This window comes from Uranotaenia lowii, chromosome 1 (assembly GCF_029784155.1).
Source record: "Uranotaenia lowii strain MFRU-FL chromosome 1, ASM2978415v1, whole genome shotgun sequence".
Lineage (NCBI taxonomy): Eukaryota > Metazoa > Arthropoda > Insecta > Diptera > Culicidae > Uranotaenia > Uranotaenia lowii.
Genome location: NC_073691.1, coordinates 42,028,111 through 42,041,122, shown reverse-complemented (window position 1 = coordinate 42,041,122; position 13,012 = coordinate 42,028,111). Strand labels below are relative to the sequence as shown.

Here is a 13,012-nt window from a genome sequence, read left to right as displayed (position 1 = left end):
ACAAAAATGAAAAAAATGATAAAAATTACAAAAAATACAACAATTACAAAAGTTACAATAATTACTAGAGTAACAAAAAAACAAAAATTGCCAAAGTTTAAAACAAAAATAACAAAAATTTAAAAAATTTAAAAATACAAAAAATACAGAAATATAAAAAATTACAAATTTACACACATTACAGAAATGACAAAATTAACAAAAATTTTTAAAAAATGCACAAATGACATCACTGTAAAAAAATTTGATAAATTAGGTTACAATGCCAAGATCGACAAAATTGTCGAAAATTATCAATTTTTTAAAAAAATTGCAAAATTGGCTTTAATGGAATAACAGAATTTATAATATTTACAAAGTTGACAAAAATAACAAACTAACACAATTGACAAAATTGACAAGTTTTTTCCTGTTTGTAGATTTTCGCTATTTTGTCAGTTTTGTTAGTTGTGTCAATTTCATTAATTTTTATTTGTGTAGTCCATGTGGTAACTTTTGTCAATTTTAAAAATTTCGTTGATTTTATCAAATTAACCTATTTTGTCAATTTTTTCAATGTGGTTCGAAATTCGTCAATTTAGTCGCTTTTGTCAATTTACTGAAATTTTGACAATTTTGTCAATTTTGCTTATTTGCTTTTTTATGATTTATCATTTTTGTCAATTTTGTCAATTTGGCTAATTAGTCAGTTTTGTCAATTTTGAAATTTTGTCAATGCTGTTAATTTTATATATTTTGTTATTTTAAAGAATTTTTAAACGGATAGTCCACTTTGTTATTTTTGTCAATTTCGTCAGTTTTGTCTTCTTCGTAAGGTTTGTCATTTATGTTAACCATTTCCATTTGATCAAGCTGTCTTTATGCCAACTTCCTCATTTTTGTCCCTTTTTCAATTTTTGTAACTTTGTTTTTTAGTTTTATCAGTTTTGTTATTTTTGTCAATGTTTTCAATGGTCAACATTTTATCAAATTTGTCACTTTTAACGAAAATTCCATGCATTTTTTGAAAAGTTGCTTAAAAATATGTGAATTTGATCATTTTTCTGTAATTTTGACAATCGTGCTCAACATCTCAATGCAATGATCCAATACTGAACTTCAATTTAAAGAACGTGATTTTTACCGTTTGTAGGAAAATCTATGTTATGAGGACAAGTTTTGACTGTTGAAAAAAATCACAGAAAGTCAAAACGGTGATTTCTTTAAATATATATTTTTCACTCTTAGCTATCTCTGTGGTAAGCTCCGGAAGATTTTCAAATGAAAGTGATGAAGAATAGCGCTCTACGTTTGAACAAGAATGTTGTAAGAATGAATGTTCTCCAAGAAGTAGTATACAAAATTGACGTACCTTTTCAATATCGGGTATTTAAAAAATCGTATTGAATTCCTGTTTTTAAACACGTGAATTCGTTTTATTATTATTACTTTTTCAGATTTGTGTTTGCCAAAAATGAATTGTTAATCTTAAGTTGTCCACGTCATTTGTTCAGTCTGTAAAGCCTAAATTTGCTAAGACGGTGTATGTCTTAAAAAAAAAATTTAAGTTATAAAATACGACGTGAAGCTCTGCTAATTATAAAAAAAACAGTTATCTTTATTGCGGCCCGTCGATAAGATTTCAAGTTTATATTGGCCCGTTGGTTAAAAAGGTTGCTCACACCTTCTGTTGTCAATTTTTGACAAAAAATAATTTTCGAAATAAAACCAGATTTCAACCTTTTAAGCATTTTTATGTCATTTGACATCAAAATTAAAATTCCGATTTTTCCGATTTCGTTTGGTCAAAAACCGAAACTTTGAGCGCTTTGAGGCACAGCTGAACCCAGTCCGATTGACCTGAGATTCTCTAAAGGTATGTTTTTGGGCCAATCTACAAATCATAAATTTTTTTCCATACAACCATTGCCACCTTAGTGTGCATTATGAGGTTTTTACAATACACGTTTTGTAATATTTGAGATACTTCAGTTCGAATGGAAGAAATAAAAAAAATCAAATTCTCACCGTCATTGTCAGGTTAAATGTAAAAGCTTTGAGTAATATTAATTGTTTAAACTACAAGTGTTAACATTTGTAGCTCTTTTTATGACAACTGTTAATTTTTTCGAATGATGAAATTTAATGGTGGCTCCAAAGAGTAAAGAATTCGAATCATACTCAGGTATTTTCAGATGCCGTTATGATTTCATTAGTTCTGTCTGTCTGGTATCATAACTAAACTTGGATCGAACTTTAAGTCGAAATTAGATCCCAATTTATCGATGACAGATGAATGTTTCTTTCTTGGTGGGTTCACTTTTTTTTTTTTTTTTTTGTTTCGATTATAGTCGTTTTACCATCTTTATGGCATTCGCGACTTTATCAATGTTGCAGTTGGCGGATCATTATTGAAAAACTTATCCGGTACAACTGTGTTCGATGTTTGCTCTTGGGCTCAAACTCGCGGACATCGGCTCAGGAGACAACAGACATGCCAACTGAGCTATATCACAAGCCCGGGGGTGGGTTCACGGTATAATTATCTAATTCCTCAAATTCACTCAACTTTTAAACTTTCCAAAATTTCGTTCTAAACTTATACTTTTGGAGCCAAATGATAAAAAATGACCTAATTTTTTTTGAATCATGTAATCGTAATGAATAAATAAAACTAAACGTGTTGGGCAGAAAGAAGTTCCCTCAATCCCGAAGAAAGCTAACTGACGTAGTCAACAAATTTTTCCTGAATGATAACACTTTAAAATTCTATTCCCATCGCGAGATCTACTGCGATATCAAAAGGATCTACTGCGATCTACTGCGATTCCCTTCGGAAGGTTGGTTCAACAACAATCAACAACTGTGCCAGCCAGAACAGAGTCAAATTTTGGTTGCACCATTTCATGATCCATCAGCAGGAGCCGTTTTTCCGTAGCTTAAGCTAATGTAGTCGGTAGGTTGGTAATGTTCTCACATCATCGTTATTTTTGGTTCAGCAGACACCTTTTCTTTTTTTTCCTCTACCAAATAACAACACCACCTTCCTCAATGACTGCTGCTGGCTGTTGGCCATATCTTGGCAAGTGATCGCTGCATGCAGCAGGGAGTTATATGAATCATTTCGCGACTCGTGAAATGGGGGACTTGTTTTTGTTCCTGCACGCCCACTTGAGCATGGTTTTGACTGCGAAGATATAACAACACTACCTACAACAAAGATATGGCGAGTTTCGAAAATTTAAAATTAGATTAGATTATAAAATTATAAAATTATTGAGCAGAAATAGCTAAATTTTTAATTATGCCATCTAGGATCCAAAATCAGTGTTCAGATACAAAAACTAAAATAACAATTTTAATTCAACACTAAATTTGAAATCAGATTTTGTATATTGGCATTTACTCACTTCAGAACACAGAATATGGAAATTACAATAAGGTGTAAGAAATTGCAAGCTTGAATTCACATTGACGATTCGGGATCAAAACTTTTCCGTATCAAAGTGAAAATTGAAACATTAAGAAATCAGGAATACGAATAATAATCCAGGATGAGATTCTTGACTAAAACCAAAACATCTCTCTTGTTTCCCAACCGATTTTAACAAAATTTATAGTTTTGTCAACCTCGTACGGTAGATCAAATATGTTTTTCAGACATTATTCACATACAGCACTTCAGTTTTCCGTTATTCAAAGTCTAAAGAAAAAAATCGAAAAAAATGCTCAGAAAAAAGGCTGTAGATCAGCTACGGAATGCTCAAAAAAATTCACTTAGTGAAAACTGAATTAAGAAGCGTTACTTTGCACATAAGTATAATATAAAAAAAGGATTCAATTGGATGACCCACATCCTCGGAGACCACGAATAAATTTGATTTGGTAGAAAAATGTAATAGCTGTTTTAATTTTGTTTACTTTTCCAACTACGCAAAAATAAAATCTTTAAAACAAATTGTATCTTGGATATTATCAAAGCATCGGTCAAATCGTTTTGCAGTCTTCAACAATGTTGTTAAATGAGTTAAAATCTATAATATTAAATCTGTACTACTGAAACTGGAATATCTATGAATCCCTTATTAAAAGGAGGATAATAAAAAGATTCAAGAACAAGTTTTTTTTTTATTTAGGTTCGTTAGTTCATCAGTATGAATGATTGATTTTATTCACACACTGATAATCCAGACCATCACTGAATATTGAATGAATGAATGAATATTGAATTTTATGCTATTCTATGCTATGCTATGCTATGCTTTGCTATACCCAGTGTCCACCAAGAGCGAATCAAAATATTGAGTTTTCCATAAATCCAAAGTTAATAATAACGATGCTAAATTATTTATGCAGTAAGATCTCACTTCATTAGAATGGTCCAATTCAGTGCAATTAGCTCGTGTTTAATTTTGGACGTTCTGAACTTTCTGAAGGTGAATAGGTGTTTTTCGGCTAACGAAAATGGAAATACCATTTTCGTAGGTGATGGGAAGAATTAGAGAAACATGAGGTATCAAATAACGAAAGAACATAAGCCGTAAATATCTTAAATTTTTTCGAAAAATAAACAACGGCTCACCGGCTACAAATACCATGCCAAAAAGCAATTCAACATTCTGCAAAATATGATTGATAAAAAATTCTAACAGAAACAAAGTGTTCATGAATAAAATGAATGTGCATCTGATCAGAATCTAACCTTATCGCCCGATCGATAGCGCCATTATCGGAATGAATATTTCTTCGTAAGTGCCATTTCGACGCTGTGATTGACGACAGTTAATGGCGACCGTTAAAAATTGGTTTAAAAAATCTCTGAAAAAAAGATTGAAATTCAACTATTATTTTTAATTTATGTTTTTTTTTTAAATTAAATTTGACGCATGTTCTGACAAAATTGTGATTTTTTAAGCTTATTGAAAAAAAAACTGAAAAAATCGCCTGTTTTCCAGCGAGATTGGAACCCCCATCTGTCCTACAAATCTAGAAAGGAGAGGGGACGGTTTACCGAATATTCACACTTCTTTATCGTGGTATCGAATCGTGGAAAATCATAGAATAGAAAAACAATTGAGTCGTTTTCATCTCCTGCATTTTGATCTGTAATGAACTTTCAATAAAAATTTTTTTGTGATCGTTAAATCAATAAAGCACGATTACAATTGCATAAAAAATTGATAAATTTTCGATCTACTGAAATCGAAACTCCCGGCCTCAGCTCCCGGTCTCTTTTATTTTATTCAACACAAATCACCTGTAAGTTAGTATTTCGCTCTATGCGCCAGTTAGCTCTGTGACATGGCATAACATAGCATTTTCTCACCAATTCCTAGGGAAAACCCCGAATTTTCTCCCCCAAAAAGTACCGAAATTTTCTCTCTTACTGATGGCGGCGGAGAGTTTTCAAGAGTCTGACCAAGCCAGACCACATCTGAGTCCATAGATCGAGATTCGGCACTCTGCGATTTAGTTTTCAAGCATCCGTTGACCAGATTGGTTCCTGCTAGAAACCGGGACCGCAAAATCGAACCGCCCCGCGTCACATCGGGTTAACCGCGTAGAACCGAGAAGAAGTAGTAAGAAGACGACAACGGGGGTGGCTGAACTGTGGGCCGGATTTTTTTTTGAAAATTTCTTCTTTTGAGTGATCGCGTGAAGACGGGTGTGTGGACGGGAAAAGATCATATCAGGTGACAGGTGTGCTCCCGGCTGCTGGCTGCTGCTAGTAAGAGACCCGGTCTTTCGATTTTCGAGTCTGCCAGTGACGGTATCTGGCTGAAAGTCGACTTCGACGTCGGTTCGGTCGGTTGTTCTATTTTCGTTAAAATTCCCGCGCCGCGTGTGCCCGTCTCCGCGTTTTGCGAAGAGTTCGGCGCAAAATCTCGGGCCGGTGTTGGGGATTTTTTTTTTTGTTATTTTTTCTGCTCTTGTGTGCCATTTTTTACTGCTGCCGTCAAGTGTACGAGAACGCAGGGAAAATTATTGAAATTATTTTCACTTTCCGAAACCCCTCGGAAAAAGTTCGACGTTTTGGATTTTCTAAGGTTATTCGTTTTTGGGGTCGTAATCGAGCTTTGACCTGAAGAATTCTATTCGATAATTAGACCTTAGGATGTTTGCGTGTTGGAAGAATTCTTGTGGGTTCAAAAGGCTTTCAATTTTCGGAAGCGTAGGTGTAGATCAGTGAATCTGTGCCGTTGCTTTTCGGGTATTTTTTTGTCTGTTTCGGGGTAAATTATGAAGTTTTTTCGGTGCGGATGTGTGTCTCGTTCAAAAGGTGGTGACCGATTTTTGCAGGAAGAGATTTCTTGTTGAGATTTTGTATTCCGAGGATCACGCGTTTGCCATCAGTAAGGGCAATTTTCAGCAAAGAAAAAAAAAACCGCCTCGACGGGATAAAAAGCAAAAGGATGATTTTTCAATCGTCGCTACGTGATTGAAGTGCGGTGTACACGAGCTACCTTCAGCGAAAAAGATAAAATAAAAAGTCTTCTTGAAAATTATTGTCAAGTGTCACAGTGTCTCTCGAAAAGAATAAAGAAATATAAAATTGAATAAAGCAAGTGATTTAAGTTCGTCTAGGTCACATGATTCGGCAGCTCTACGAAGATTGAAAAGTGGAAAACGTGTAGCTCAAGCCCATAATATTGCGTTATGATTCGTGTTTGAAGTGTGTTGAAAGATTAGAAAACATGCCGCTCTACTCGGAGATGTACCACAACTACATCGGAAATACTCCGGTCATTCCGGCGCCGATTGTGGCGTCTTCAAGCGTCTACACGCCGCCGAGCTATGTTGGGGTGTCCCGGGGATATCCGAACCCGATCACAGCTACTCGGACCCCGTCCTTCTCCCGAGGCTACATCCCGAAGCTAACACCCATTACGGAGACGCCTCGAGTGGCTGCCCTAACCCGAGTTAGTTCTCCAAAGTTCATCCCAATCCATATTCCACCGACCTATCAGAAGCCTCGACGTGTCATCAACACCGCTGACATAGACGTATCGGCGTCGCGATATGCCATCCGCGATCTTACGCCCAAACGCGATCACTTCTCACCGAAGGCGTCCGTTTCTCCAGAACCACCGGCGCCACCACCCGTAAATCTGACCTCTCCGACGTCCACAACGATCAGCGCTCGAGAGCAGGAACTCATGGAAAGGGTCGAGGAACGCAAGGCCCGATCCACGATCAACCGTAATCGAGCTGTCGTACGACTCAACACCATCCGAGCTCGCAGCAAATCACGCGGATCTCGGGGCAGCATCGAACGCAAGTATTCCCGCGAAGAAGAACCGGAAACCTCCTTCGAGGAAGACATGCTGTACTACGACCCCAGCGTTAACAACGTCAAGACAACCTCTTGGAGAGATAGGCTAAGAGACGAACTCTCCCTAAGACCCAAGAAATCCGAGGTCGCGAAAAGTCCCGGGGAGCTGTTGCTGGAAAAACATCTCATCCAGCACGATGAAACCCCCTTGATCATCGAAAACCTTGCTCCGGAATCGCCACCCATGAAGAGACGCGGAACAGTTCGACGAAAAAGTGCCGCCAAGATGCCAAGCTTTCACGAAATCTGTGCGGACATCAACTCCGACAAGCTGGACGATGGCTTGAACGCGGGCGAGCTTCGCCGTCGAGCGTCCCAAATTATTGAAGACGAGATCGCCCAAATCCAGGAACAACTTCAGCAATCCAACGGCATTCTTCAAGAGGGCCTGGAAGAACGCTTCAAGGAAGCCTTGGAACAACACCTCTCTAGCAGTTCCGAGATTCCGGAGAAAAAGAAACTCAAGAAAGTCAAGCGAACCCGCACGAAGGTGCTACCAAAGATCGACGCCGACGATAACGTCATCTACGACAAGGTTGAAACCACCGTGACCCCTTTAAAAATTACAGCCGACGACCCAACAATCCAATCGACGGTAACACCGAAGCTACTCGCCGAAGTCGAATCCATTGAGGAGTGCACCGTCCTAAAGTTACCCAAGAAAAAGGTGAAACCAGTCGAGGAGACTGCTGCTGTTAACGTCGTTGAAGTTAAACCAACGACGAAGACTGACGGCAACAAAAAGGAAACGACTCCGGTAGCAAAAATTGAGCTACCGAAGCCGGTGGAAGCGAAGAAGCCGGAACCACCGGAGAAGAAACCTAATGGGGAACTTGCCGAACGGAAGAAGACGCAGGATATGTTGAAGAGGATTGAGGCGTTAACCAAGCTGAGCGAGCAGAAGTTGTCCTCGGCTTTGGGTGAATCGCGAGGTGGATCTGTTCCATTGGATGCTATTAGTGAAACGACAACAACGATTGAAGCTTCAAAGATTTCCGAGGCAAATACGGAGTCGCTCGAGAAGAAAAAACCAGTGGGTATACTGAGGAAAACCGAGTCGTTGGACAAAGTAGGTGATCAGAAAAAACCGGTTGGAATACTGAAGAAAACAGAGTCGCTGGACACAGTAGGCGAGTTGTCGAAGATCGAACCAGCAGTGGTGAAGAAACCTGAACAATCTGTTAAAAAACCTTCGACTGAATCGAAGGTCGAACCAAAGGTCGAATCGTTGAAACAAACTGCACAAACGAAGGATGACACCGCAAGCAGTAAGACCGTACCAATAACGGTAAAGAAACCGGAACAATCGGAAACGAAACCCAACGAGGAGCTAACCGAACGGAAGAAAACACAGGACATGCTCAAGAAGATTGAAGCACTCAGCAAGCTAACCGAGGTGAAGCTTGCTTCGGAATCAATTGAACCACAAACAGCCACAAAACAACTGAAACCGTACGGGAAAACTAACTCCAAGTCGCTACTGCTTAACAAAACAGCACCAGATGCTGAGGCTGCAACCACTCAAAAGGTGGTCGAACTGAAGAAAACCACTTCGGATGTGACCTCGAAAATTGTTGAATCAAAACAGAAGAAACCGTTGGCAGAAGACACAACGAAGCTTAACAAAACGGAACTGGCAGATTCCAAGGCTAAACCAATCGAACTTTCGGAAAACAAACAAAAAACGGAATCTGACACACCGATCGCCTCAAAGTCTTTAACAGTTGCTCCAAAAACCGAGGAAACTAAAGAGAAGAAGCCCGTGACTGATGTCACCAAGCCTGCCGCCGAATCGAAAACAGTTGACAGCACAATTCCGTCGTCGAAAGCAAAGCCTGCTTCGCTGAGCAGCAGCGCGGTGTCTTTGGAAGAAAAGCAAGCTCAGCTGCTAAAAGATCAACTGGAACAGAAACCGGTGCCCAAAAACACAGAAACAAAGCCTTTAGGTCAGAAATCTGATATTTTGGCCGCGAAGTTGACAAGCAACTCGAAACCAGTTACAGCAACCGACTTGGAAGATGCGCTCAAGCCTTTGGGGGGTAAAAAGAAACCACCAACGACTTTGGAGTTACCGGTTGAAGGTAGAAAGGTTGAAGGAAAGGAATCATTGTCGGAACCTACAACGCCAATGAAAAAGACTGAAACAACCGATAAGAAACTTGAATCAAAGGTGTTGGAGTCCAAGCTTGCAGAAGCACCTAAAACGCCAGATTCACCTAAAAAGATAGCTGAGAAAATTGCGAAAACTCCGACAGAACCAACAAAACTGGAATCACCTAAAACACCAGATTCACCTAAAAAGGTATTAGAGAAAATTGTCAACACACCAACTGAAGCATCAAAACCAAATCTACCGGAAGCGACTTTGAGGAAACCGGAAGTTTCTGCAATCAAGAAGCTTCCCGAAGCGGTAGAAGAAAAGCCGAAAGCTCAAACTGTCGAAGAAGCGTCGAAAGCGAAACCAGTCAGCTCACCTACAGCAAAGAAGTTTGGTGAGTCAATAACTGACCAAAAGGCAAAAGACAACATCACAAACGAACCAAGCAAACTGCTAAACAAATCAATTGTCGAAGAAGTTTCAAATACAGCTGCGAAACCGAAGCCAGAATCACCAATCCTCAAGAAAACGACGAAATTGGATCAACCAAAACTAACTACCACAGTACAGAAACCCTTACTGCGCAAAAAGGTCGCAGTTCAAGACCACGAAGATTTCTGGGGCAACATCGGAACGCGGGAAACTGTCCACTTCAACCGGCGGAAGCAGGAAATCGCCCGTCGAAACGAAATGGTTCTGCTGAAGTTTGGCATTTGGGATGAAGAGGGAGAACCTTCCAATGAGCCGACTGGTGGAGTTGGAAACACTTCACCAACCGGGATCAAAGCCAAAGGAATCAATACCAAGCTGATGATTTCACCACCGGCGGAAGGAAAACGAAACATGCCCCAGTGGCCGAAACCGGTGGAAGAGCCGGAGGATGAGTTGGGATTCGCGAAGAAGGTTCCCGATGCGTTGAAGAAGAAAGAAGCGGAAATATTGGTGGAACTTCCCGGCCAGGGGAAGAAGACATTCGAGGTATCGACTGTTAAAGCGGTGGAAAGTGTGGATAAGAAATTACCGTCGAAGGTAGACGATGCTACTAGCAAAACGGCTCCGTTGAAGCCTGCAGAAATGTTGATGAAACAGCAACCGACAGCAGTTGACGCAGTTTCGAAAGTAAACGAGAAAATAGAGCCAAAGACAAAACCGCTCGCTAGTGTAGGTACTATGGAGGAAAGACAAAAGACAGTGTTGTCAAAGGCAAACGAAGAATCAAAGGAGACGGTCAAGAAACCTGCGGAGACTACTAAGTTGGAAACGAAGAAACCTGAACAGATGGTAGCTCAGACACAAAAAACGATCGGTGTTGAGAAACCACAAGAGCTTACCAAACCCAAAACAACCGATTCAAAGACGGAAATGGTTGAAAAGAGTTCTGGCAGTCCTCAAGGTCTACGAAAAGCGGTGGTGGAACCAACTAAAGATAAAATTTTACCCACTTCACCAACGTTGAACGAAAAAACGAAGGAGTCGGCTCCTAAAGAGGCAATTTCAGAGGCAAAAAAGACAGAAACCAATGCAGGTCTTAAGAACACTAATCAGGAACAACTAGCTGTCAAGCAAGCTCTAGAGAACAAAACAAAAGCAGTTGATCCACCCAAAGTTGCCACGAAAGAAACTTCTCTAGACACTAAACCCGTACTGAAGAAAATAACTTCGATGGATACACCAGACACTAAGAAAGTCGCAACGAAAGATCTTCCTAAAAAAGAGGAAACTTCTGCAACGCAAATTACAAAAATTGCTCCCGAAGCTGTGAAGAAAATTGAACCAGCAAAACCGGCAGCTGATTCCAAGAAAGCTGAAACAACTCCGTCCAAGAGTCCATCGGAAGACTCCAAACAACCGAACGCCAACCTTCTCGCACCGATCAAGAAACCAATCACCCAGAAGCTGTCCCCGAAAGAACTGGTCAAAGCAGCGGCTCCAAACATGGCGGCCGAAGCTGAAAAGAAGCTAGCCGCCCAACAGCAGCAGAAACAGGTAGCCGAGACGGCAAAACAAAAACCGACGCAACCACAGCCCGGAACCGGAAAACCGCAGCAACCGGTTATTGAACCCAAACAACCAATCAAACAAACGACTACTTCGACGACGCCAACAACAACAACAACACCAACGGTGAACGACCCGACGAAATCAGCGACTAATCCAATCGGAGGAGCAGGCGGTGACGAGAAGAAACCAACGAAGGTGGTGGTGAAGAAGGTAATCAAAGTTGTCAAACCAAAGCCAACGGCGGCTGAACTGGCGGCTGCTGCTGCAGCTGCAGCCGCCGAAGAAGCTGAACGGCAACGAAAGGCGCAGGAAAACGTTGAAAAAATGAAAGCCAAAGTGAATCAAATTACGCTGAATATGGGCGCGAAGCTCGAGGTGGAAATCAAGGAATGTGCAAAGTGTCAACAAGCATCATCGGTGGACGATGGGACAACGAAGAAGCTTCTTCCTGCAAACGGTGGAAAACAACCGCCGAAAAAGGCTCTCGTGGCGGCCGCGGCTGATAAGCCGTCGTCCACGTCCGAAGGCATCGGGGGGAAATTGACGAAGAATAAATTTGGCGCCGTTGCTAATTTAAGTGATTTGTCGGTGCTGAGCGCAGGTGATCGATTAGTTGGTGAACAAGTGTCAACGGGCGCGGTTCGGCGAAGCAAAAATCAGCAGCAGCAAGGACTCAAGGGTTCCTCGCGATATAATAGTTCTTCCAGTCGCATCAGCAGCAGCAGCAGCAGCGGCCAAAGTTCGGATTCGGGTGGTAGTGACGAAGAGTCTTCGTCGGAAACTTCATTCTCCGGCATCGAGGACGACTGGTCGTCGTCGGACGAAGAAGATATGGCCAACGATAAGCCGGAGAAGAAGAAGAAGTTTGACCCCCAAAAGCGGGTCAAGCTGAACTTTGATCAGATGCGCAAATGTTACGTGAAGGAGGAGAAATCCCCGATTGTGTTGGTGGCACGCCCGAGGCCTCTGTGGAAGGTGAAACGCCACGGGCATGGACACAACCGCAAAGCTGCGGATCTCACCAGCAGCAGTAGTGAAGCGGAAGACGAATCCGGTTCCGGTACGGATCAAACCAGTTCCTCCGGGAAATCGTCGACCGTCGGGGGTTCCTCGGATATCGCGTCCGATAGCAGCATCGGATCAAATCGTAGTGGTGGCGCGGCGAAGAAAATTCCAAAGGGCAAGGGGGGTAAACTAGGTAGCAAAACCAGTGATGTGGGTAGTGATATTTACGATAATCCAATGGTGATCCCGCTCCACACGGAGCCTCCGAAGACCAAACCCCCTAGCAAAGATGAAAACAACAACGAGCAGCAAGGTGCCGGATCGGCGGACGACGAAAACAACAAGAACCTCAACAATCAGCAGGAAGTTCGCAGCACCAGCACCAGCAGCCACGATTCGGGCTTCTACGGTGGCGGAACGGCCCCGATCAGCCCCAAGAAAGCCATGGGTAAGTGATCATGAACGTAAGCGGAGGGCGGGGTTATTGCGCAGCAGCTGCACCTTCAGGGTTGGAAAATCGACGACGACAACGATTCATTCGACCTCGGTACCTACCTAACAGTTTTCCGTTGCCGGCAAACTGCTGTCTGTCACCC

General features: G+C 41.4%; 1 protein-coding gene across 4 annotated transcripts in view; it reads left to right on the top strand.

Annotated features, from left to right (window-relative positions):
• The first annotated feature begins 2,392 nt into the window (after positions 1–2,392).
• Positions 2,393–13,012, top strand: part of LOC129740458 (titin homolog) — a 107,844-nt gene continuing 97,224 nt past the window's right edge. The window contains exons 1-2 of one of the 4 annotated variants that reach the window (XM_055732140.1): positions 2,393–5,558; positions 6,556–12,864. In XM_055732140.1, the coding sequence (XP_055588115.1) occupies positions 6,675–12,864 (6,190 nt within the window). In that variant the 5' untranslated portion in view covers positions 2,393–5,558; positions 6,556–6,674. Of the gene's footprint in view, positions 12,865–13,012 lie in introns of all 4 variants that reach the window. The other 3 variants (XM_055732139.1, XM_055732138.1, XM_055732141.1) reach the window with 3 other exon arrangements.